Raw genomic sequence first — 27,146 nt, 5'->3', positions numbered from 1 at the left:
TAGATCCTCCAGACTGGCGGAGGCTGCTGGGGGGGCAGGTTTAGCGGATCTTCCCACTCAGCCTCCAGTCCCTGCCCCTCGGCAGCGCAAGCGTGGTCAGGGGAATGTGGGGGTGCTGGATGGGGGTGGGGCTGATGGAAGGGTGTCTGTACCCCATGTTTCACATTCCATTGATGGGGATTCGGATGAGGAGGGGTGGGAGAAGATTAGGAGGAGGAAAAAAATGAAGAGAAAGACAAGAAAACCGGTCGTCTCTTCCTCAGAGTCGGATCCAGGAGGGGTTCCCCTTGGTAACACCTTTAATGTGTTGTCAGGTGAAAAGATGTCTTTGTCTTCCTCTTTTTCATCTATGGATGAGTCACGTTGTTTGAAGAGAGCGGTTTCTGGTGATGAGAGTGTGGTGAAGGTCAAGAAACGACTACCCCAATCATCCTGATGGCAGTTCCCCCTCCGATAAAGGTGGCGACCATTAATGTCGCCAGCATTAAATCTGCAAGAGCTCGTGATATGGCCTTATTTTTGCTCAGCGAGTTTGATGCTGAGATTTTATTTTTGCAAGAGACCTGGCTCCATACTTTGGCCGATGTCCACCTGGCAAAAAGGGAGTGGAGATGCGGTCCCTCCTTTTGGTCTCTTGCGGCTGAGCCCTGCAGCGGAGTTGCGGTACTTTTTGAAACCGATATGGTAACGCGCCGGCGGGTAATTGAGGTAGAAATAGGTGGATGCATGGTGTTGGACGTTTCTTAGAAGGGCTGCATGCATAATGGGTGCGGGTTTGTTTCTTGACCTTGCAGGTTTGTCTGGTGTAGTGGTGTGAGTTTGTATTAAGATTTACTTTCCTGGTGATTACATGATTTTTGCTTTGCTGTAAAGTCTTTTGTTTGAGAGCAGATTTGCTATATATATTTTCCTTTATGTAAATATGTGTATATTTATGTATATCTTATAGTGATTTTATGCTTTTTGTTTGCAAGACTTTTAATAAACAAAATTGGGAAGAATGTTCCTTACATTGGTGATCAGTGGGAAGAATGTCCCTTACATTGGTGATCAGTGAGAAGAATGCTCCTTACATTGGTGATCAGTGGGAAGAATGTCCCTTACATTGGTGATCAGTGAGAAGAATGTTCCTTACATTGGTGATCAGTGAGAAGAATGTCCCTTACATTGGTGATCAGTGGGAAGAATGTCCCTTACATTGGTGATCAGTGAGAAGAATGTCCCTTACATTGGTGATCAGTGGGAAGAATGTCCCTTACATTGGTGATCAGTGAGAAGAATGTCCCTTACATTGGTGATCAGTGGGAAGAATGTCCCTTACATTGGTGATCAGTGGGAAGAATGTCCCTTACATTGGTGATCAGTGAGAAGAATGTTCCTTACAGTGGTGATCAGTGGGCAGAATGTTCCTTACATTGGTGATCAGTGGGAAGAATGTCCCTTACATTGGTGATCAGTGAGAAGAATGTCCCTTACATTGGTGATCAGTGAGAAGAATGTCCCTTACATTGGTGATCAGTGAGAAGAATGTCCCTTACATTGGTGATCAGTGAGAAGAATGTTCCTTACAGTGGTGATCAGTGGGCAGAATGTTCCTTACATTGGTGATCAGTGGGAAGAATGTCCCTTACATTGGTGATCAGTGAGAAGAATGCCCCTTACATTGGTGATCAGTGAGAAGAATGCCCCTTACATTGGTGATCAGTGAGAAGAATGTCCCTTACATTGGTGATCAGTGAGAAGAATGCCCCTTACATTGGTGATCAGTGAGAAGAATGTCCCTTACATTGGTGATCAGTGGGAAGAATGTCCCTTACATTGGTGATCAGTGGGAAGAATGTCCCTTACATTGGTGATCAGTGAGAAGAATGCCCCTTACATTGGTGATCAGTGAGAAGAATGTCCCTTACATTGGTGATCAGTGAGAAGAATGTCCCTTACATTGGTGATCAGTGGGAAGAATGTCCCTTACATTGGGGATCAGTGGGAAGAATGTTCCTTACATTGGTGATCAGTGGGAAGAATGTTCCTTACATTGGTGATCAGTGGGAAGAATGTTCCTTACATTGGTGATCAGTGGGCAGAATGTTCCTTACATTGGTGATCAGTGGGAAGAATGTCCCTTACATTGGTGATCAGTGAGAAGAATGCCCCTTACATTGGTGATCAGTGAGAAGAATGCCCCTTACATTGGTGATCAGTGAGAAGAATGTCCCTTACATTGGTGATCAGTGGGAAGAATGTCCCTTACATTGGTGATCAGTGGGAAGAATGTCCCTTACATTGGTGATCAGTGGGAAGAACGTTCATTACATAGGTGGTCAAGGGGAAGAAAGGGTGGTTGAGTTCTAAATCCCCCTTGATGACAGGTTCTCTTTTCATATTGGTTCCTTAGTTCTAAATGCCCACAAATGCCTCCATTTCACACCCCCAGCTCTACAGCCAGCGTCCCAATCTACTCACTGTGATAATACGGCGGGCGGAACGTGTTGTTTGCCACCCCCCAGCGTGGAGGAAAGATGACGAAATCTGCGATCGCCACGCCGGGCCTCAGAGACTTCGCTGTCAGCACGGTGAAGATAGACGGGTCCTGCAAGCAGGATGTACATAACTATGTTAATATTCCAGGAACATCTTCTAAAAAAAAAGGAAATGGCGCGGCCTCAGACTTACCGCATGATCGAACGCCACGCAGTTTATCGCCATGAAGTCAGCCAGGTTGTACTTGTAGGGTGCGTAGTTCCCGTGCCAGGCGACAACGTTAAACGGTGAGAAGTCCTTCAGGAGGATAAAGAAAAAAAAAACTTTCTGCATGGTTGAATATTGTTCTCTGACCTTTAAGCTGGCCACACATGCAATGGCGACTGGTGGGGGGGGGGGGGGGGGGGGGCAGAAAACTTGTTGTTAAGTTCTGGCCTCCTTAAGGGTATGGGAGGCTTGGGCACTTCCATGGGGTACAGGTACCAATGCATTAAGAATAAAAAATCAAAAAAAGTGAAGGGAAGGTCTTTTCGTGCTCAGGGTAAAATTGGCCAACAGCAAGATAATTGTGTTATATAATATTATTAATATTAATATTACTATTATTATTATTATTATTAATAAAGGGTCCAGAGGTCCCCAGATGGCAACCCCCTTTTTTTATTAAAAAAAAAATAAAAAATCTTATTTTTTTTCTTATTTCTTTTTTATATATATATATATATATATATATATATATATATATATATATATATATATATATATATATATATATATATATATATATATATATATTTTTTTATTGTTTATTAAAGGGCTCAGAGGTCCCCAGGGCCCCATGTGGCAAACCCCCCTTTTTTTTTTTAAATGTTTATATATATATATATATATATATATATATATATATATATATATATATATATATATATATATATATATATATATATATATATATATATATATATATATTATTATTATTATTAAAGGGCCCAGAGATCCCCAGGGCCCCGGATGTTATATAATATTATTATTATTATTATTATTATTATTATTATTATTATAATAATTAATAAAGGGTCCAGAGGTCCCCAGATGGCAACCCCCTTTTTTTATAAAAAAAAAAAAAAAATCGTATTTTTTTTCTTATTTCTTTTATTTATATATATATATATATATATATATATATATATATATATTTTTTTATTATTTATTAAAGGGCTCAGAGGTCCCCAGGGCCCCATGTGGCAAACCCCCTTTTTTTTTAAATGTTTATTTTTATATATATATAAATATTATTATTATTATTATTATTATTATTAAAGGGCCCAGAGATCCCCAGGGCCCCGGATGGCAACCCCCTTTTTTAAAAAAAATATTTTTTTATTTATTTATATATATATATATATATATATATATATTTTTTTTTTTTTTTTTTATTATTATTAAAGGGCCCAGAGGTCCACAGGGCCCTGGATGGCAACCATCCCCCCCCTTTTTTTTAATAAATGTTTATTTTTTTTATATATTTTTTTTATTTATTTTTTTATTAAAGGGCCCAGAGGTCCCAGATGGCAACCCCCCCCTTTTTTGTAATTTCTTTTTATTTTTTTTATTTTTTTTCCGACTCAGAGAACACTAACCGGAGACATAATCAATTTTGCGTTCATACGCTGTCTCCATCCTGGTTCGCATCATGGTAGGAAATTACTTTTTTTTTTTTTTTTGCTTAGTTTGTTATGTCATAATATGTTTATAGGCATATTAAGCCGATATGGCCACAGAATGGCGAAGTACAAAAAGTGCAAAAGTTTATAAATAAGTAATAAAACCAAAGTGCCCCTACCCAAGTCCACTAACCCCACCCCACCCCCATACCCAAACCCTCCCCTTTCTCTCCGGACCTCAGTCTCTTAACTTATCACCTTTGCTAAAATGCGCTTCCTAACCTATACCATCTGCACTAGATAACTCTGTGATGACTTATAATCGACCCAGTCCTGCCATTTCACTTTAAATCCCCCTTTTCCTTCCTCACCTAATTTCTTTTTATAAAAAAAAAATAAAAAATATTAAAGGGCCCAGAGGTCCCCAGGGCCCCAGATGGCAACCCCCTTTTAAAAAAAATATATATATATATTTTTTATTTCTTTTTATTAAAGGGCCCAGAGGTCCCCAGGGCCCCGGATGGCTACCCCCCTTTTTTTATATACATTTTTCTTTATTTGTTCTTTTTTTTGTAAAATAAAATAGAAAATAAATCATGATTCAACATAAAATAATTTAATTCTAAAATAGAATAAAACAAAATAGAAAATAAACAGAATAGAATAAAATTAAAACAAATAGAACAAAATAAAACAGAATACAATTTCAAAAATACAATAAAATAGAATAGAAAAACATAGAATCGAATAAAACAGAATAAAAATGATAGAATAAAAAAAAGAATAAAATAGAAAATAAAAGAATAAAATAAAATAATAGAATAGAAAAACTAGAATAGAACGAATATAGCCATCTTCCAAAATTCGAATTGATTCGAAAATAACGAATATACTAAACAAAATGATTAACTTAACAAAGGAATCCGAACTGAAGCAAATTTTTTCCATTGTGCAGATCTCCGTTTACTGACAAGGCACAGTACACTTTACTGAAAAGTTACTGACAGGTCCACATTAAGCAGGGAGGATGAATGGGGCTCCCTCTAGTGGCCAATTTACAGATATTTTTTTGTATGGAAGAACAAACTCTCCTTTGTATGGGGTAGAAAGATGGACAGACTTACCTGCAGGGAGGTGAACAGTCGGCCCTGGTATTTGTTGATTACCGTGTAGCCGCCTTCTACAGTCCGGTCTTCAAACCAGGCCGCCGGGGTCAGGAAGTCTCTGGGGTTCGCCAGCCCATTGGCCCCTATGGTAACACATGACGGGTAGGTGACCTCATACTGCACAACAAAATCCAACATTTTCAGATTTTCACATTTCCGAGTTTTTGAATGTCGGAAATGTCAGAAATTCAAAATTTGGAAATTCAAAATTTCCAAAATTCGGAAATTTCGAAATTTGGGAATACGGAAATTAGAAAACTCAGAAATCCGAAAGCCCAAAAGTTCGGATTTTTCGAATTTCTGAGATTTAAAAATTTCCAAAATGTTAAAATTTCCAAAATGTTAAAATTTCCAAAATGTTCACATTTCCTAAATTTTCACATTTCCTAAATTCGATTTTCGAATTTACGAATTTACAAAATTTAGATCCGAAAATTCGGAATTTGAAAAATTCGTAAATCTTGGCCCAGATTCTCGTATCTCGGCGTAAAACTATGCAGCGGCGTAACGTATCTTGTTTACGTTACGCCGCCGCAAGTTTTACGGGCAAGTGCTTCATTCACGAAGCACTTGCCTGTAAAGTTGCGGCGGCGTAGCGTAAATCTCCCGGCGCAAGCCCGCCTAATTCAAATGAGCCGGGTAGGGGCCGTGGATCAATTTAATTTCGGCGCGTTCCCGCGCCGAACGTACGGCGCATGCGCCGTCCCTAATAATTCCCGACGTGCATTGCGCTAAATGACGTCATTGGTTTCGATGTGAACGTAAATGGCGTCAAGCCCCATTCACGGACGACTTACGCAAACGACGTACATTTTTAAATTTCGACGCGGGAACGAAGGCCATACTTGACATTGGTTGCCCCTCATATAGCAGGGGCAACTTTACGCGTCGCAAATCTAACGTAAACGTCGTAACTTCACTGCATCGACCGCGCGTACGTTGGGGAATTTGCGAATTTTGCTAATTTGCATACCCGACGGGGAAAAACGACGGAGGCGACACCTAGCGGCGAACAAAAAAAATTGCATTTAAGATCCGACAGCGTAAGAGCCTTACGCCTGTCGGATCTAATGGTTATCTATGCGTAACTGATTCTAAGAATCAGGCGCATAGATACGACGGCCCAGATTAGGACTTACGACGGCGCACATTGCGTTGCGCCGTCGTAAGCCCTGTGAGAATCTGGGTCTTTGGGATTAACTAATTTGTCAAAATTCATTAAAAAACGAATTCGGAACGAAACGAATCGCACACGTCTAGTTCGCCGACAACGCCGTCTTCCCAGGTCACCATCTACTTCCTGGACAGGATTTGGATTTTCTTACCGATTGGCCCCAGATCTGGAAGCTCAAAGTGGACGCCGAACACCTCAAGGACGTATCCTCTGGAGTTCCCAAAGACCTCCACGCTGAAGCGCATGCCTTGCTGCAGGGGGGGGAGCAGAAAACAGGTGAGGTTCAGGTATGGGGGGATGGGACAGAAGACCCCCCCCATGCACTCCCGCTGTGTTATCAAAGAGTCACATTATCACCTGAATAACGCAGATCTCGTTGGGCTCCACCAAAATCTTCCCAAACTCCGTCAGGATGAGGATCTTTCCCTGCTGAGGAACTGTTGGGGAGGAAAAAATAAAACACAAGAAAATGTGAGGATTGTTTAATTTAAAAAACAAAAAATCTATTTTCTGTCTTTTTTTAATTCACAAGAAACTTTTTTTAGCAATAAAAAAAAAGAACAAAAAAAACAAAAATTGCATTATTGGGTGACCATGGGCAATGGTACCGGTGCTTGTGCAAGGCTGATATTTGTCCCCCCCCCCCATCCCATAGATAAAAGTGGGTTGTGTCCAGGTCTCATAACAAAGATCGGGGTCCCTGCACACCCATCTGAACTACTTCCAGTATAAATGGGCTCCTGGGTCCCGGAATGGCCACAAATCCTTCATCCTCAGATGGATGGTACACACCATTGCCTTGTTAAAACTCCTCAATGGAACCAATACTCCAGGACCAGGACTGAGCGGCCTTCAGATGTCATTACATAAGTGCCACATGGTCCTGGAGGAATGCAACCCCCCCCCCTCCGTGAAAGAAGAGAAAGCCCCCCCCCCACGAGGTTACTGGACCAGTAAGAAGACTGCTGTAACAATGTATGGGGTTCCCTTTTTAAAGAAATATAGGGGAAGGCTTTGCATATTTTTTAAATTCAGAAATTCGAAAATCCAAATTTTTCGAATTTACGAATCTTCAAAAACTTCAAATTTCAAATTTTCAAATTTCAGAATTTTAAGAATTTCCAAATTTTGAATTTCAGATGTAGAAATTTTAAAAAAATTTAAATTTTCATTTTTTTTTAATTTTCAATTTTTTTTAATTTTTCACAATTTTTTAATTTTCAATTTTTCACAAATTTAAATTTTTTTTAATTTTTCACATTTTTTTAATTTTCAAATTTTTCACATTTCAGAATTTCCGAATTTTCAAATTTCAGATTTTCAAATTTCATAATTTTTAGAATTTCCAAATTTTGAATTTCAGATGTAGAAATTTTCAATTTTTTTTTAATTTTCAAATTTTTAAAATTTTTCACAATTTTTTCATTTTAAAATTTTCACAAATTTCTAATTTTTTTAATTTTTCACATTTTTTTAATTTTAAAATTTTTCAAATTTCAGAATTTACAAATATTCAGATTTCAGATTTTGAAATTTTAAAATTCTCGACATTTTTGAATCTAAGGCCGCTTACACACGACCGGACATGTCCGCTGAAACAGGTTTCCAGCGGACAAAAGTTTCTTAGCATGCTAAGAAACTTGTCCGGTGGAAACCTGTCCGTCGGACATGTCCGATGGTTAGTACACCTAACCATCGGACCGAAATCCCCCGCATGCGTCGAAGTGATTCGACGCATGCGTGGAAGCATTGAACTTCCTGGTTCGCGCACGTCGCCGCATTATCGTCGCCGCCACGTCACCGCGTTTTCTGTCCGCAGGGATTTTGGTCTGATGGTGTGTACACACATCAGACCAAAATCTCCCAGCAGACATGTCCGATGAAAACGGTTCGCGGACCGTTTTCATCGGACATGTTCGGTCTTGTGTATGAATTTCTGAAATTCGGAATTTCCAAAATTTAGAATTTCTGAAATTCGGGAATTTCCAAAATTTAGAATTTTTAAAATTTAGTAAATTTGGTATTTCGGAATTAACTCCGAAGACTACTGTTACAACGTATGGGGTTCCTTTTTTAAAGAAATATAGGGGAAGGCTTTGCCATTTTTTAAATTTGAAGATTCAGAAATTCGAAAATTCAGATTTTCGAATTTACGAATCTTCAAAAACTTCAAATTTCAGATTTTCCAAATTTCGAATTTTCAAATTTCAGATTTATAAATTTTCTAAATGTTTTAATTTTCAATTTTTTTAAATTTTTCACATTTTTTTAATTCTCAAATTTTTCAAATTTCCGAATTTTCAAATTTCAGATTTTGAAATGATAGAATTTTCTAAATTTTTGAATCTTAGAATTTCTGAAATTCGTAATTTCCAAAATTTCGAATTTCTGAAATTCGGAATTTCCAAAACTTAGAATTTTCGAATTTCGGAATTAACTAATTTGTCAAAATTTGTTAAAAAACTAACTGGAAACTAAACGAATTGCGCGTCTACTAGGTTCCACAGTGGGAAAAATAATGATTTGAACCCCTGCAGAATGTATAATGCTGGCCATACACGGGTCGAATTTTGAAAGTGCGTTTTGTGATCCGATGGCGCCACCATTGATTTCGAAATTTGACTGACCAAACCTTCATTTTCACCTTCTATTGATAAAAAACAGAAGAAAAAAATTGTGTCCGGGAATCTTCTTTTCTTTCCGGGAATTTTCTTTTCTTGCACGTGCGCATTTCTTTTTCTATTACATTTCTCGCACGATTCTCCCATCGTTGATTAGAAAATAGTTTGTTTTTTAACCACTTCCCGCCGGCCCCTGACGACTTTTTTACGGCCGCAATGTGGATCTTAATTGCCGGGAGGCCATCTATATACGGCCCCCAGCCACTGGGGGGCGCGCGAGCGGCACGCACGCACGCCCGCCGCGTCACTCAGGTGCCGATGCGCGTGCCTGGTGGCCGCGATGTCCCCCGGGCACCCGCGATCGGCAGAGACAGGGACATGGATCTCTGTGTGTAAACACAGAGATCTACCACCTGTCAGGGAGAGGAGACCGATGGTGTGTCCCTCCCCCCACAGTTAGAAACACTATGCAGGGCACACATTAACCCCTTCCTCGCCCCCTAGTGTTAACCCCTTCCATGTCAGTCACATTTATACAGTAATTAGTGCATATTTATAGCACTGTTCGCTGTATAAATGTGAATGGTCCCAAAAATGTGTCCGATGTGTCCGTCGTAATAATATCGAAGTCCCAATAAAAATCGCAGATCGCCGCCATTACTAGTAAAAAAAACGAATAATAAAAAAAAAAAAAAGTCATAATTCTATCCCCTATTTTGTTGGCGCTATAACTTTTGCGCAAACCAATCACTATACGCTTATTGCGATTGTTTTTGTTTACTAAAAATATGCAGAAGAATACGTATCGGCCTAAACTGAGAAAAAAAAAATTTAATTGGATATTTATTCTAGCAAAAAAGTAAAAAAATTAGGTTTTTTTTTCACAATTGTCGCTCTATTTTTGTTTATAGCGCAAAAAATAAAAACCGCAGAGGTGATCAAATACCACCAAAAGAAAGCTCCATTTGTGGGGAAAAAAGGACGCCAATTTTGTTTGGGAGCCACGTCGCACGACCGCGCAATTGTCACTCAAAGCGTGACAGTGCTGAAAGCTGAAATTTCGCCTGGGCAGTATACGTGCCCAGTAAGCAAGTAGTTAAAAAAAAAATTTCCAACATGTCCGATTATTAAAATTCGATGGCCGCACGAAAATCGGCTGTCGCTGCAGCCTGCTAATGGTGTGCAATACGAACGAAAATTCTTAGATAAGGTTTTCAAAAGAAAATCTTTTAGAAATTCGACCCGCATACGTCCAGCATACGTTTTCCCACTTATAAAGACATGAAGGATCTATAATTTTTATCACAGGTGTATTTTATATGATAGAGATAGAATATCAACCAAAAATCCAGAAAAAAACACAATACAAATGTTATAAATGGAGTAAAATAAGTATTTGATCCCCCGACCAACCAACAATAATTCTCCCCCCACAGACTGGCTACAGGGGGCGCTCATGTGGTCCCGTCAATGGAAGAAGGTTCTCCTAACAACATCTCTTTCCTCCAATCACATGTCACCATCATGGGGGGGGGACAGGGCCCGGATTTACTCCCTATGCCGGCCCAAGGCCGGCCCACCCGGAAAGTCCCGATGGCCAGTCCATCCCTGCCCCCTGTTGCTGCAGCGCCGCCCCTGCACCCACTGCCGCCCCGAGGCCTAGCCTTGGTGGCCTTGCCTGGAATCCAGCCCTGGGGGGGGACCAAAGATCTGTCAGAGGACGTCAGGGAGAAGATTGGAGACCTGCACAAGGCTGGAATGGGCTACAAGACCATCGCCAAGAATCTTGGTGAGAAGGAGACAACTGTTGGAGCGATTATTCACAAATGGAAGAAATACAAAATAACCACCAATCGCCCTCGGTCTGGAGCTCCATGCAAGATTCCTCCTCAAGGGGTGAGGATGGTCATGAGAAAAGTGAGGGATCCGCCCCCAGAACTACACGGGAGGAGCTTGTGAAGGATCTCAATGCGGTTGGGACGACAGTCACCAAACACACCATTGGTGACACAATACACCACCATGGAATAAATTCCTGCAGGTCACCGCAAGGGCCCCTCCTCAAGAAGACACATGGACAGAACGTCTGAAGTTTAGACATCTAAATGATTCAGAGAAGGATCGGGAGAAAGTTCTGTGGTCAGATGAGACCGAAATTTAGCTCTTTGGCGTTAACTCGACTCGCCGTGTTTGGAGGAAGAAAAATGGTGACTATGACCCCAAGAACTCCATCCCAACCGTCACACAGGGAGGGGGAAACGTGATGATTTGGCCTATAAAGGTACAGGCCGACTTTGCCACATTGAGGGGCCAATGGACGGGGGGGGGGGGGGGCTATGTATTGTAAAATCTTAGATGAGAACCTACTTCCTTCAGAAGATGGGTCTTCTAGCATGACAATGACCCAAAACATAATACCGCCAAGGCTCAAGAAGAAGCATATTAAGGTCATGGGGTGGCCTAGCCAATCTCCATACATTAATCCTATAGAAAATATATGGAGGGAGCCGAAACTTTGAGTTGCCAAGAAACCTTAAGGATTTAGAGAAGATCTGTAAAGAAGAGTGGAGACCAAAACCCTCCTGAGATGTGTGGAGAACTGAACACCAACTACAAGAAACGTCTGACCTCTGTGCTTCCCAACAAGGGTTTCTCCACCAACAAGTAAAACATGACTTAGTCCTTGGTGGAGAAACCCTTGTTGGGAAGCACAGAGGTCAGACGTTTCTTGTAGTTGGTGATCAGGTCTCCACACATCTCAGGAGGGATTTTGCTCCTCTCTTCTTTACAGATCTTCTCTAAATCCTTAAGGTTTCTTGGCAACGCAAAGTTTCTGCTCCCGCCATACATTTTCTATAGGATTAAGGCCTGGAGATTGGCTAGGCCACCCCATGTCCTTAATATACTTCTTGAGCCACTCCTTTGTTGCCTTCCCGGTATGTTTTGGGTCATTGTCCTGCTGGAAGATCCACCCATGACCCATCTTCAGTGTTCTGGTCGAGTGAAGAAGGTTCTCATCCAAGAATACATGACCCCTGTCCATTGGCCCCTTGGTGATGGAGTGGCCTAACCAGTCTCCAGGCCTTAATCCTATAGAAAATTGATGGAGGGAGCTAAAATTTCGAGTTGCCAAGAAACCTGAAGGATTTAGAGAAGATCTGTAGAGAAGAGTGGAGACCAAAATCCCTCCTGAGATGTGTGGAGACCTGATCACCAACTACAAGAAACGTCTGACCTCTGTGCTTCCCAACAAGGGTTTCTCCACCAACTACTAAGGGGATCAAATACTTATTTTACTCACTGTATAGGCATACATTTCCAACATTTGTCAATGCTTTGCATGACGTTATCACTATCAGTCAATAGAGGGCGCTGGTGTACAAGCTGTGTACATATTCAGAATAATTTGGAATAAGAAATATGGCTCCTTTTTCCATTTATTATAGCAGCTGCTAAAATGATTCTATAGTACACAATGTAACGTAGAAAAGAAACTACACAATAAATCTTGGGACTTGTAATAAGCCAATATTATTCCATTTAGACCTTTTTGATAAAAGGGACTTTTCCAATACCAACGTATTAGAGCACGCAGCGCCCACTGAGCACTCGCCCTCACTTACACCACTTTATTCCTTTGGAGTACAATATCGCTTTGGGTCTACCAAACAGGAACGTGAGTGCAGAGGTAAGCAAAGGACATACATTGTAAATACAAAGGGTCGCGCCGGCAGTGATGGATTGGCTGCCTGGAGCCGCAAGGACCTTTTATTTGGTTGGGGACACAGAGTTAAGTGGCTCCCTCATGTGTCCATTCTAGGAAATACAATTTTTCAGGACTTGTGCTTCTACGGTTCTCTTTTTACCACCTGAGGCTTATTCTTGGTCAGGCATGTACTGGCCGTCGGGACTACCGGGAGTTTCCCGGTGGGCCGATGGCTCAGTGGGCCGTTCAGACGCAGTCCTGGAGCCGCTCCTCACTGGCAGCGAGTGATCGCAATTTCACTCCTGTCACCAAGGAGCAGCTGCCGACACTTGCCGGAGAGAGAAGTAGGCTTTCTGCTCCCTCCAGCCTGCAGGGGGAGATAGACAGCCGGCAGACTTCCCTTCCTCTCTCCCCTTATCACATGACTGGAGAGAGGAACTTGCCTTCAGAACTGCGAGTACACGAGGGAGGGGGACACTCTGATGTAAGGGGGTGCTGATGAGGACACTCTGATGTAAAGGGGCTGCTGATGGGGACACACTGATGTAAGGGGCTGCTGTTGGGGACACTCTGATGTAAGGGGGCTGCTGATGGGGACACTCTGATGTAAGGGGGCTGCTGATGGGGACACTCTGATGTAAGGGGGCTGCTGATGGGGACACTCTGATGTAAGGGGGCTGCTGATGGGGACACTCTGATGTAAGGGGGCTGCTGATGGGGACACTCTGATGTAAAGGGGAAGCTGATGGGGACACTATGATGTAAGGAGCTGCTGATGGGGAAACTCTGATGTAAGGGGGCTGCTGATGGGGACACTCTGATGTAAGGGGGCTGCTGATGGGGACACTGATGTAAAGGGGCTGCTGATGGTGAAACTATGATGTAAAGGGCCTGCAGATGGGGACACTATGATGTAAAGGGGCTGCTGATGGGGAAACTCTGATATAAGGGGCTGCTGATGGGGACACTCTGATGTAAGGGGCTGCTGATGGGGACACTCTGATGTAAGGGGCTGCTGATGGGGACACTCTGATGTAAGGGGCTGCTGATTGGGGACACTCTGATGTAAAGGGCCTTCTGATGGGGACACTCTGATGTAAAGGGCCTTCTGATGGGGACACTCTGATGTAAGGGGCTGCTGATGGGGGACACTCTGATGTAAGGGGCTGCTGATGGGAGACACTCTGATGTAAGGGGCTGCTGATGGGGACACTCTGATGTAAGGGTACTATGCTGAACAAACCACATAAAAGCTACTATATAATGTAGTAGCATCTCACTAAATGGCACCTTGTGATTTATTTTTAGAGGTATTTGTGATTCTTGATGCATCTTTTTTCTCCTGTGAATTTTAGTTTCGAATTGTTTCAATTTGATGATTTTAAACATGTAAACCCATCCTGTATATTTCTGTACGTTCTTTTACAGATCTAGCTTTTTTTTCTAGCTGGCGATGTTTGAAGTTATTTTTCTAAAATTTGAAAGGTCTGCTCACCGATGAGAAAGTCGCCGTCGGAGTTATAGAAGCACCTAGAAATGGGAAGAGGAAGGAAAATGCATCAGAAGGATTCAGAGAACGCAGATTGTTATGGATATCCTAGGATTGCATGATGGATACGCAGTGGGGATGTCAGTGACAGCGTAGGGACGAGGTCAGTGAACCCTTGGAGGTCGAATGACCTCAGCTGGATGTCACAAATTGTGTGACCATTAACCACTTCAATACGGGGCTTTTATACACACCTCATTACCGGGCCTATTCTGGCACTTCTCTCCTACATGTAAAAATCATCATTCTTTTGCTAGAAAATTACGCAGAACCCCCAAACATTATATATGTTTTTTTAGCAGACACCCTAGGGAATAAAACGACGGTCATTGCAACGTTTTATCTTGCACGGTATTCCCGCAATAATTTTTCAAACGCCCTTTTTTGGGAAAAAAATTGTTTCATGAATTAAAAAAATAACAAAACAGTAAAGTTAGCCCAATTTTTTTGGATAATGTGAAAGATGATGTTACACCGAGTAAATAGATACCTAACATGTCACGCTTTAAAATTGCGCATACTCATGGAATGGCGCCAAACTTCGGTACTTAAAAATCTCCATAGGCAACGCTTTATTTATTTTTTACAGGTTACCAGTTTAGATTTACAGAGGAGATCTAGTTCTAGATTTGTTGCTGACACTCTAACGCACGCGGCGATACCTCACATATGTGGTTTACACGGCGTTCACATATGTCGGCAGGACTTACGTGTGCGTTCGCTACTGCGTGCGAGCTACCGGGGACAGGGGCGTTTTAATTTTTTTTTTTATTCTTTTATTTATTTGTTTACCTATTTTTTTCTTTTTTTACACTTCTTTTCTAATTTTTTTTTTTACTTTTATTCCTATTACAAGGAATGTAAACATCCCTTGTAATAGGAAATGTGTGTGACAGGTCCTCTTTATGGAGAGTTGCGGGGTCAAGAAGACCCCACATCTCTCCTCCAGGCTGGAAACCATGAGATCGGTGAGAAAAAATTACCGATCTCATGAATACTGTTGCTTACTAGCCTCAATCGCGGCTTTGTTTACTTACGGGTCCTCCGATGGTCATAGAGATGACTGGTGACCATCTGGTCTATGCTTCCTGCGAGCGCCGGACGATTCTTTCTCTGGGCCCCCGATGGCACGGGAGAGCCCGGAGAAGCACCGGAGGGAGGGGGGGGTGTCCCCTCCCGCCGCCTGTACGAACGATCAAGCGGCGGAACCGCCGCTATGATCTGTCTTATGTTGCGCAGAATCGCCGGCAGAACAAAAGGATATCTGGATGATGCCTCTAGCTGCAGGCATCATTCAGATATCCACCCGCAAAGCCCAGGACGTCATTTGACGTCCACCCAGGATGGGAGATCCCATCTGTGGACGTCAAATGACAATGGGCGGGTATTGAAGTGGTTAAAGTCACAAAAAAGGAAAACAATTAGATAAACTTCACAAGGCACAGGGACAGGATGGAGAGCAGAAACAGTGACAGGATGGAAAGAAAGCAGGAGGCACAGGGACAGGATAGAGAGCAGAAACAGGGACAAAATAGAGAGCAGGGAGAGGATAGAAAGAAAGCATGCAAATGGTCAGGATGGAGAGCAGGGACAGAATAGAGAGCAGGCACAGGGACAGAATAAAGAGCAAGCACAGGGACAGAATAAAGAGCAGGCACAGGGACAGGATAGAGGGCAAGCACAGGGACAGAATAAAGAGCAAGCACGGGGACAGAATAGAGAGCAGGCACGGGGACAGAATAAAGAGCAGGCACAGGGACAGGATAGAGGGCAAGCACAGGGACAGAATAAAGAGCAAGCTCGGGGACAGAATAGAGAGCAGGCACAGGGACAGAATAAAGAGCAGGCACAGGGACAGAATAAAGAGCAGGCACAGGGACAGAATACAGAGTAAGCACAGGGACAGAATAGAGAGCAGGCACAGGGACAGGATAGAGAGCAGGCACAGGGACAGGATAGAGAGCAGGCACAGGGACAGGATAGAGAGCAGGCATAGGGAGAGGATAGAGAGCAGGCACAGGGACAGAATAGAGAGCAGGGACAGGAACAGGATAGACAGCAAACACAGAGAGCAGGCACAGGGACAGGATAGAGGGCAGGCACAGGGACAGAATAAAGAGCAGGGACAGGATAGAGGGCAGGCACAGGGATAGGATAGAGGGAAGGCACAGGGACAGGATAGAGAGCAGGCACAGGGACAGAATAAAGAGCAGGTACAGGGACAGAATAAAGAGCAGGCACAGGTACAGAATAGAGAGCAGGCACGGGGACAGAATAAAGAGCAGGCACAGGGACAGGATAGAGGGCAGGCACAGGGACAGAATAAAGAGCAGGCACAGGGACAGAATAAATAGCAAGCACAGGGACAGGATAGAGGGCAAGCACAGGGACAGAATAAAGAGCAAGCTCGTGGACAGAATAGAGAGCAGGCACAGGGACAGAATAAAGAGCAGGGACAGAATAAAGACCAGGCACAGGGACAGAATACAGAGTAAGCACAGGGACAGAATAGAGAGCAGGCACAGGGACAGGATAGAGAGCAGGCACAAGGACAGGATAGAGAGCAAGCACAGGGACATGATAGAGAGCAGGCATAGGGAGAGGATAGAGAGCAGGCACAGAGACAGAATAGACAGCAAACACAGAGAGCAGGCACAGGGACAGGATAGAGGGCAGGCACAGGGACAGAATAAAGAGCAGGGACAGGATAGAGGGCAGGCACAGGGACAGGATAGAGGGCAGGCACAGGGACAGGATAGAGAGCAGGCACAGGGACAGAATAAAGAGCAGGGACAGAATAAAGAGCAGGCACAGGGACAGAATAGAGAGCAGGCACAGGGACAGAATAGAGAGCAGGCACAGGGACAGAATAGAGAGCAGGCACAGGGACAGAATAGAGAGCAGGCACAGGGACAGAATAAAGAGCAGGCACAGGGACAGAATAGAGAACAGGGACAGGATAGAGAGCAGGCACAGGGACAGGATAGCGAGCAGCCACAGGGAGAGGATAGAGAGCAGGGACAGAATAGAGAGCAGGGACAGGAACAGGATAGACAGCAAACACAGAGACAGAATAGAGAGCAGGCACTGGGAGAGGGTAGGGAGCAGGCACATGGACAGGATAGAGAGCAGGCACAGGGAGAGGATAGGGAGCAGTCACAGGGTTAGGATAGAGAGCAGGCACAGTAACTGTATGAAGATACATTGTGCACAGTAGAGAGCAGAGTGTGAGCTCAGAAAAACAGTGCATAAAATCCATATTACCCTCATACCTGTCAATCATGGAGGTGGTACAGGTGTAAATATGGATGGCGATTCCATTACGTGATTTGGCATCACCAGCTCCGCAGATTGTGCGCAGACCCTGCCAAGGCACAGATATCCCGGAGAATTACTTCTTACTTTTCAACAAAATTTAAATAAATGCCATTTTTATCAGACTGTAAAGTAAGTACATCGCTAACATGAATATTATCAGCTAACGCAGTTTCTGAGCCGGGTGGGGGTTTAATGTTTTAGGTACAAGAAAAACGTACTTACATCCACAAAGTCCTGCTTCTTCTCCTCTATAGTGAATGGTTTCCACCTGAACTGCAGAGGAAAACAAACTAGTTATTGGTGGAATTTAGAATATACAACTATTTACACTATATAGCCTAAAGTTTGGGGACACCTGACCATCATACCTACAAAAGCTTGTAGGACATCCCTCCTGACCATCACACCTATATGAGTTTGTAGGACATCCCTCCTGACCATCACACCTATATGAGTTTGTAGGACATCCCTCCATACCATCACACCTATATGAGTTTGTAGGACCTCCCACCTGACCATCACACCTATATGAGTTTGTAGGACATCCCTCCATACCATCACACCTATATGAGTTTGTAGAATATCCCTCCTGACCATCACACGTATATGAGTTTGTTGGACCTCCCACCTGACCATCACACCTATATGAGTTTGTAGGACCTCCCACCTGACCATCACGCCTATATTTTGTAGGACATCCCTCCTGACCATCACACCTATATGAGTTTGTAGGACGTCCCTCCTGACCATCACACCTATATGAGTTTGTAGGACATCCCACCTGACCATCACACCTATATGAGTTTGTAGGACATCCTTCCTGACCATCACGCCTATATTTGGTAGGACATCCCTCCTGACCATCACACCTATATGAGTTTGTAGGACGTCCCTCCTGACCATCACGCCTATATTTTGTAGGACATCCCTCCTGACCATCACACCTATATGAGTTTGTAGGACATCCCTCCTGACCATCACACCTATATGAGTTTGTAGGACATCCCTCCTGACCATCACGCCTATATGAGTTTGTAGGACCTCCCACCTGACTATCACACCTATATGAGTTTGTAGGACCTCCCACCTGACCATCACGCCTATATGAGTTTGTAGGACATCCCTCCTGACCATCACACCTATATGAGTTTGTATGACATCCCTCCTGACCATCACACCTATATGAGTTTGTAGGACCTCCCACCTGACCATCACACCTATATGAGTTTGTAGGACCTCCCACCTGACCATCACGCCTATATGAGTTTGTAGGACATCCCTCCTGACCATCACACCTATATGAGTTTGTAGGACCTCCCACCTGACCATCACGCCTATATGAGTTTGTAGGACATCCCTCCTGACCATCACACCTATATGAGTTTGTAGGACCTCCCACCTGACCATCACACCTATATGAGTTTGTAGGACATCCCTCCTGACCATCACACCTATATTTTGTAGGACATCCCTCCTGACCATCATACCTATATGAGTTTGAAGGACATCCCACCTGACTATCACACCTATATGAGTTTGTATGACATCCCACCTGACCATCACACCTATATGAGTTTGTAGGACATCCCTCCTGACCATCACACCTATATGAGTTTGTAGGACCTCCCACCTGACCATCACACCTATATGCGTTTGTAGGACATCCCACCTGACCATCACGCCTATATTTTGTAGGACATCCCACCTGACCATCACGCCTATATTTTGTAGGACATCCCTCCTGACCATCATACCTATATGAGTTTGTAGGACATCCCACCTGACCATCACACTTATATGAGTTTGTAGGACCTCCCACCTGACCATCACACCTATATGCGTTTGTAGGACATCCCACCTGACCATCACGCCTATATTTTGTAGGACATCCCACCTGACCATCACGCCTATATTTTGTAGGACATCCCTCCTGACCATCACACCTATATGAGTTTGTAGGACCTCCCACCTGACCATCACACCTATATGAGTTTGTAGGACCTCCCACCTGACCATCACACCTATATGAGTTTGTAGGACCTCCCACCTGACCATCACGCCTATATGAGTTTGTAGGACATCCCTCCTGACCATCACACCTATATGAGTTTGTAGGACCTCCCACCTGACCATCACGCCTATATGAGTTTGTAGGACATCCCTCCTGACCATCACACCTATATGAGTTTGTAGGACGTCCCTCCTGACCATCACACCTATATGAGTTTGTAGGACGTCCCTCCTGACCATCACACCTATATGAGTTTGTAGGACATCCCTCCTGACCATCACACCTATATGAGTTTGTAGGACGTCCCTCCTGACCATCACACCTATATGAGTTTGTAGGACGTCCCTCCTGACCATCACACCTATATGAGTTTGTAGGACATCCCTCCTGACCATCACGCCTATATGAGTTTGTAGGACATCCCTCCTGACCATCACACCTATATGAGTTTGTAGGACCTCCCACCTGACCATCACACCTATATGAGTTTGTAGGACGTCCCTCCTCACCATCACACCTATATGAGTTTGTAGGACCTCCCACCTGACCATCACACCTATATGAGTTTGTAGGACCTGCCTCCTGACCATCACACCTATATGAGTTTGTAGGACATCCCTCCTGACCATCACACCTATATGAGTTTGTAGGACGTCCCTCCTCACCATCACGCCTATATTTTGTAGGACATCCCTCCTGACCATCACACCTATATGAGTTTGTAGGACGTCCCTCCTGACCATCACACCTATATGAGTTTGTAGGACATCCCACCTGACCATCACACCTATATGAGTTTGTAGGACATCCTTCCTGACCATCACGCCTATATTTGGTAGGACATCCCTCCTGACCATCACACCTATATGAGTTTGTAGGACGTCCCTCCTGACCATCACGCCTATATTTTGTAGGACATCCCTCCTGACCATCACACCTATATGGGTTTGTAGGACATCCCTCCTGACCATCACACCTATATGAGTTTGTAGGACATCCCTCCTGACCATCACGCCTATATGAGTTTGTAGGACCTCCCACCTGACTATCACACCTATATGAGTTTGTAGGACCTCCCACCTGACCATCACGCCTATATGAGTTTGTAGGACATCCCTCCTGACCATCACACCTATATGAGTTTGTATGACATCCCTCCTGACCATCACACCTATATGAGTTTGTAGGACCTCCCACCTGACCATCACACCTATATGAGTTTGTAGGACCTCCCACCTGACCATCACGCCTATATGAGTTTGTAGGACATCCCTCCTGACCATCACACCTATATGAGTTTGTAGGACCTCCCACCTGACCATCACGCCTATATGAGTTTGTAGGACATCCCTCCTGACCATCACACCTATATGAGTTTGTAGGACCTCCCACCTGACCATCACACCTATATGAGTTTGTAGGACATCCCTCCTGACCATCACACCTATATTTTGTAGGACATCCCTCCTGACCATCATACCTATATGAGTTTGAAGGACATCCCACCTGACTATCACACCTATATGAGTTTGTATGACATCCCACCTGACCATCACACCTATATGAGTTTGTAGGACATCCCTCCTGACCATCACACCTATATGAGTTTGTAGGACCTCCCACCTGACCATCACACCTATATGCGTTTGTAGGACATCCCACCTGACCATCACGCCTATATTTTGTAGGACATCCCACCTGACCATCACGCCTATATTTTGTAGGACATCCCTCCTGACCATCATACCTATATGAGTTTGTAGGACATCCCACCTGACCATCACACCTATATGAGTTTGTAGGACCTCCCACCTGACCATCACACCTATATGCGTTTGTAGGACATCCCACCTGACCATCACGCCTATATTTTGTAGGACATCCCACCTGACCATCACGCCTATATTTTGTAGGACATCCCTCCTGACCATCACACCTATATGAGTTTGTAGGACCTCCCACCTGACCATCACACCTATATGAGTTTTTAGGACCTCCCACCTGACCATCACACCTATATGAGTTTGTAGGACCTCCCACCTGACCATCACGCCTATATGAGTTTGTAGGACATCCCTCCTGACCATCACACCTATATGAGTTTGTAGGACCTCCCACCTGACCATCACACCTATATGAGTTTGTAGGACCTCCCACCTGACCATCACGCCTATATGAGTTTGTAGGACATCCCTCCTGACCATCACACCTATATGAGTTTGTAGGACCTCCCACCTGACCATCACGCCTATATGAGTTTGTAGGACATCCCTCCTGACCATCACACCTATATGAGTTTGTAGGACCTCCCACCTGACCATCACACCTATATGAGTTTGTAGGACATCCCTCCTGACCATCACACCTATATTTTGTAGGACATCCCTCCTGACCATCATACCTATATGAGTTTGAAGGACATCCCACCTGACTATCACACCTATATGAGTTTGTATGACATCCCACCTGACCATCACACCTATATGAGTTTGTAGGACATCCCTCCTGACCATCACACCTATATGAGTTTGTAGGACCTCCCACCTGACCATCACACCTATATGCGTTTGTAGGACATCCCACCTGACCATCACGCCTATATTTTGTAGGACATCCCACCTGACCATCACGCCTATATTTTGTAGGACATCCCTCCTGACCATCATACCTATATGAGTTTGTAGGACATCCCACCTGACCATCACACCTATATGAGTTTGTAGGACCTCCCACCTGACCATCACACCTATATGCGTTTGTAGGACATCCCACCTGACCATCACGCCTATATTTTGTAGGACATCCCACCTGACCATCACGCCTATATTTTGTAGGACATCCCTCCTGACCATCACGCCTATATGAGTTTGTAGGACCTCCCACCTGACCATCACACCTATATGAGTTTTTAGGACCTCCCACCTGACCATCACACCTATATGAGTTTGTAGGACCTCCCACCTGACCATCACGCCTATATGAGTTTGTAGGACATCCCTCCTGACCATCACACCTATATGAGTTTGTAGGACCTCCCACCTGACCATCACGCCTATATGAGTTTGTAGGACATCCCTCCTGACCATCACACCTATATGAGTTTGTAGGACGTCCCTCCTGACCATCACACCTATATGAGTTTGTAGGACGTCCCTCCTGACCATCACACCTATATGAGTTTGTAGGACATCCCTCCTGACCATCACACCTATATGAGTTTGTAGGACGTCCCTCCTGACCATCACACCTATATGAGTTTGTAGGACGTCCCTCCTGACCATCACACCTATATGAGTTTGAAGGACATCCCTCCTGACCATCACGCCTATATGAGTTTGTAGGACATCCCTCCTGACCATCACACCTATATGAGTTTGTAGGACCTCCCACCTGACCATCACACCTATATGAGTTTGTAGGACGTCCCTCCTCACCATCACACCTATATGAGTTTGTAGGACCTCCCACCTGACCATCACACCTATATGAGTTTGTAGGACCTGCCTCCTGACCATCACACCTATATGAGTTTGTAGGACATCCCTCCTGACCATCACACCTATATGAGTTTGTAGGACGTCCCTCCTCACCATCACGCCTATATTTTGTAGGACATCCCTCCTGACCATCACACCTATATGAGTTTGTAGGACGTCCCTCCTGACCATCACACCTATATGAGTTTGTAGGACATCCCACCTGACCATCACACCTATATGAGTTTGTAGGACATCCTTCCTGACCATCACGCCTATATTTGGTAGGACATCCCTCCTGACCATCACACCTATATGAGTTTGTAGGACGTCCCTCCTGACCATCACGCCTATATTTTGTAGGACATCCCTCCTGACCATCACACCTATATGGGTTTGTAGGACATCCCTCCTGACCATCACACCTATATGAGTTTGTAGGACATCCCTCCTGACCATCACGCCTATATGAGTTTGTAGGACCTCCCACCTGACTATCACACCTATATGAGTTTGTAGGACCTCCCACCTGACCATCACGCCTATATGAGTTTGTAGGACATCCCTCCTGACCATCACACCTATATGAGTTTGTATGACATCCCTCCTGACCATCACACCTATATGAGTTTGTAGGACCTCCCACCTGACCATCACACCTATATGAGTTTGTAGGACCTCCCACCTGACCATCACGCCTATATGAGTTTGTAGGACATCCCTCCTGACCATCACACCTATATGAGTTTGTAGGACCTCCCACCTGACCATCACGCCTATATGAGTTTGTAGGACATCCCTCCTGACCATCACACCTATATGAGTTTGTAGGACCTCCCACCTGACCATCACACCTATATGAGTTTGTAGGACATCCCTCCTGACCATCACACCTATATTTTGTAGGACATCCCTCCTGACCATCATACCTATATGAGTTTGAAGGACATCCCACCTGACTATCACACCTATATGAGTTTGTATGACATCCCACCTGACCATCACACCTATATGAGTTTGTAGGACATCCCTCCTGACCATCACACCTATATGAGTTTGTAGGACCTCCCACCTGACCATCACACCTATATGCGTTTGTAGGACATCCCACCTGACCATCACGCCTATATTTTGTAGGACATCCCACCTGACCATCACGCCTATATTTTGTAGGACATCCCTCCTGACCATCATACCTATATGAGTTTGTAGGACATCCCACCTGACCATCACACCTATATGAGTTTGTAGGACCTCCCACCTGACCATCACACCTATATGCGTTTGTAGGACATCCCACCTGACCATCACGCCTATATTTTGTAGGACATCCCACCTGACCATCACGCCTATATTTTGTAGGACATCCCTCCTGACCATCACACCTATATGAGTTTGTAGGACCTCCCACCTGACCATCACACCTATATGAGTTTTTAGGACCTCCCACCTGACCATCACACCTATATGAGTTTGTAGGACCTCCCACCTGACCATCACGCCTATATGAGTTTGTAGGACATCCCTCCTGACCATCACACCTATATGAGTTTGTAGGACCTCCCACCTGACCATCACGCCTATATGAGTTTGTAGGACATCCCTCCTGACCATCACACCTATATGAGTTTGTAGGACGTCCCTCCTGACCATCACACCTATATGAGTTTGTAGGACGTCCCTCCTGACCATCACACCTATATGAGTTTGTAGGACATCCCTCCTGACCATCACACCTATATGAGTTTGTAGGACGTCCCTCCTGACCATCACACCTATATGAGTTTGTAGGACGTCCCTCCTGACCATCACACCTATATGAGTTTGAAGGACATCCCTCCTGACCATCACGCCTATATGAGTTTGTAGGACATCCCTCCTGACCATCACACCTATATGAGTTTGTAGGACGTCCCTCCTCACCATCACACCTATATGAGTTTGTAGGACCTCCCACCTGACCATCACACCTATATGAGTTTGTAGGACCTGCCTCCTGACCATCACACCTATATGAGTTTGTAGGACATCCCTCCTGACCATCACACCTATATGAGTTTGTAGGACGTCCCTCCTCACCATCACACCTATATGAGTTTGTAGGACCTCCCAACTGACCATCACACCTATATGAGTTTGTAGGACCTCCCACCTGACCATCACACCTATATGAGTTTGTAGGACCTCCCACCTGACCATCACACCTATATGAGTTTGTAGGACCTCCCACCTGACCATCACACCTATATGAGTTTGTAGGACATCCCTCCTGATCATCACACCTATATGAGTTTGTAGGACCTCCCACCTGACCATCACACCTATATGAGTTTGTAGGACCTCCCACCTGACCATCACACCTATATGAGTTTGTAGGACCTCCCACCTGACCATCACACCTATATTTTGTAGGACATCCCTCCTGACCATCAGGAGGGATGATGTAATCCTCAACAACTTCAATGGATGTAGTCCTCTGCATCTGCATTCTCGGCAGCCCCCAGCCCCCCCCCCGCTCAAGCAAGGGGCCCCAAAATTACCTGGGAAGAGGTAAGAAGTCCGTCCACCGGCTGCCCCCCCTCTCAACAACTTTGGAACTTTGATCGGTCGGCGGTCAAACGCCCCCCCCCCCCCCCCCCCCGCTCAACAACTTCGATACGTCGGTCGGTGGAACCAGTCGGTGGAACCACCCCTTCAACAGCAACTATTATTAAGCCCAGGGGCCCCCACCACGCTAAGTCCTGCCCTGAGGACATCCCATTCTAAAACCATGACTATCAATATAGAGTTACCCCCCACTTTGCAACTGCAACTCCCTTTATTCTTATGGGAATTCACATAATTCTGGCCATATAGTATATTTCTGGTGTAAGAATGAGTAAAAAAAAAAAAGGATGTACATGGGGGGATGGGACTGAATATTTAATCACACACCAGATTGTGATACTGACCATTAACTCCATATGTTGGCATCTAGGTGGCCCTCCCCTTTTGGCCATGTTACCCTAACAAAGAGACTAGAGATGAGATATAGCTGTGGCCAATAGGAATTGGTGGACTTTTTCTTAAATAGGTATGCTGGGGCAGCCACAGGCCTGAAGTTATGGACTAGGGATGTTAGGAAATGTTGGCACTTTATGTTGGACTGTTTATTGTCTTGGTCATTATATTAATACATTCCTCAAGTAAACTTGAAACTGGCTTCACACTGCTGTGCGGAGCGGCTCACAGCAGGGGGTCCAGTGCATCCCTGTTCTCCGTTTCAGGGACGAATCAGGCCTGAATTTTTGACTGGATTCGGACCTGAAATGGACCAAAAGACGCACGGGACTCTTCTCCAACCACTCCGCAGCTGTCCCGGAGCTGTGTGAAACGGCTCCGTTGGGGGGCGGTCACAGTCTGGACAGGTGGAGAGGGCATTGGCTCTGAGTGTCCTTCCCAAATATACAAGTAACCGCAGTGATATACAGTAACATCTAAAGAGTTTATTAGAAATCAGTTGGCTGTGCCAGCAAAGGTACCCCATGTGTAAGGCAGTGACCCTGTACAAAGTGCCCAGCGTAGCCCAGAATAACCGACCCCAGGGTAGACCTCTTATGTGACCCAGTGGCGGCTGGTGCTCAAATTTTTTTGGGGGGGGGCGCAAACAAATGAAAAAAAAAAAAAAAAAGACAATTGCAGCCTCACTGTGCCCATCAAAGGCAGCCACTGTGCCCATCAAATGCAGTCACTGTGCTCATCAAATTCAGCCACTGTGCCGTGCCATCAATTGTCGCCACTGTGCCATCAATTGTCGCCACTGTGCCATCAATTGTCGCCACTGTGCCATGCCAAACGCAGCAACTGTGCCATCAAACGCAGCCACTGTGCCATCAACTGTCGCCACTGTGCCCATAAATTGTCACCACTGTGCCCATCAATTGTCACCACTGTGCCATGCCAAATGCAGCCACTGTGCCATCAAACGCAGTCACTGTGCC

General features: G+C 44.5%; 1 protein-coding gene across 1 annotated transcript in view; it reads right to left on the bottom strand.

The window, feature by feature from the left end:
- The window catches only part of HGD (homogentisate 1,2-dioxygenase), a 76,447-nt gene that overhangs the window by 25,926 nt on the left and 23,375 nt on the right, over positions 1-27,146 (bottom strand). The window contains exons 5-12 of the mRNA XM_040339200.1: positions 17,902-17,952; positions 17,634-17,725; positions 14,308-14,342; positions 6,843-6,922; positions 6,637-6,736; positions 5,270-5,394; positions 2,674-2,778; positions 2,464-2,590 (exon numbers count right to left, since the gene is read on the bottom strand). Of these exons, the coding sequence (XP_040195134.1) occupies positions 2,464-2,590; positions 2,674-2,778; positions 5,270-5,394; positions 6,637-6,736; positions 6,843-6,922; positions 14,308-14,342; positions 17,634-17,725; positions 17,902-17,952 (715 nt within the window). The remainder of the gene's footprint in view (positions 1-2,463; positions 2,591-2,673; positions 2,779-5,269; positions 5,395-6,636; positions 6,737-6,842; positions 6,923-14,307; positions 14,343-17,633; positions 17,726-17,901; positions 17,953-27,146) is intronic.

Source organism: Rana temporaria, chromosome 2, assembly GCF_905171775.1.
Source record: "Rana temporaria chromosome 2, aRanTem1.1, whole genome shotgun sequence".
In the NCBI taxonomy this organism is placed as follows: Eukaryota; Metazoa; Chordata; class Amphibia; order Anura; family Ranidae; genus Rana; species Rana temporaria.
Note: the sequence above shows the minus strand (reverse complement) of the source record. Positions and strands in the feature narration are given on the sequence as shown.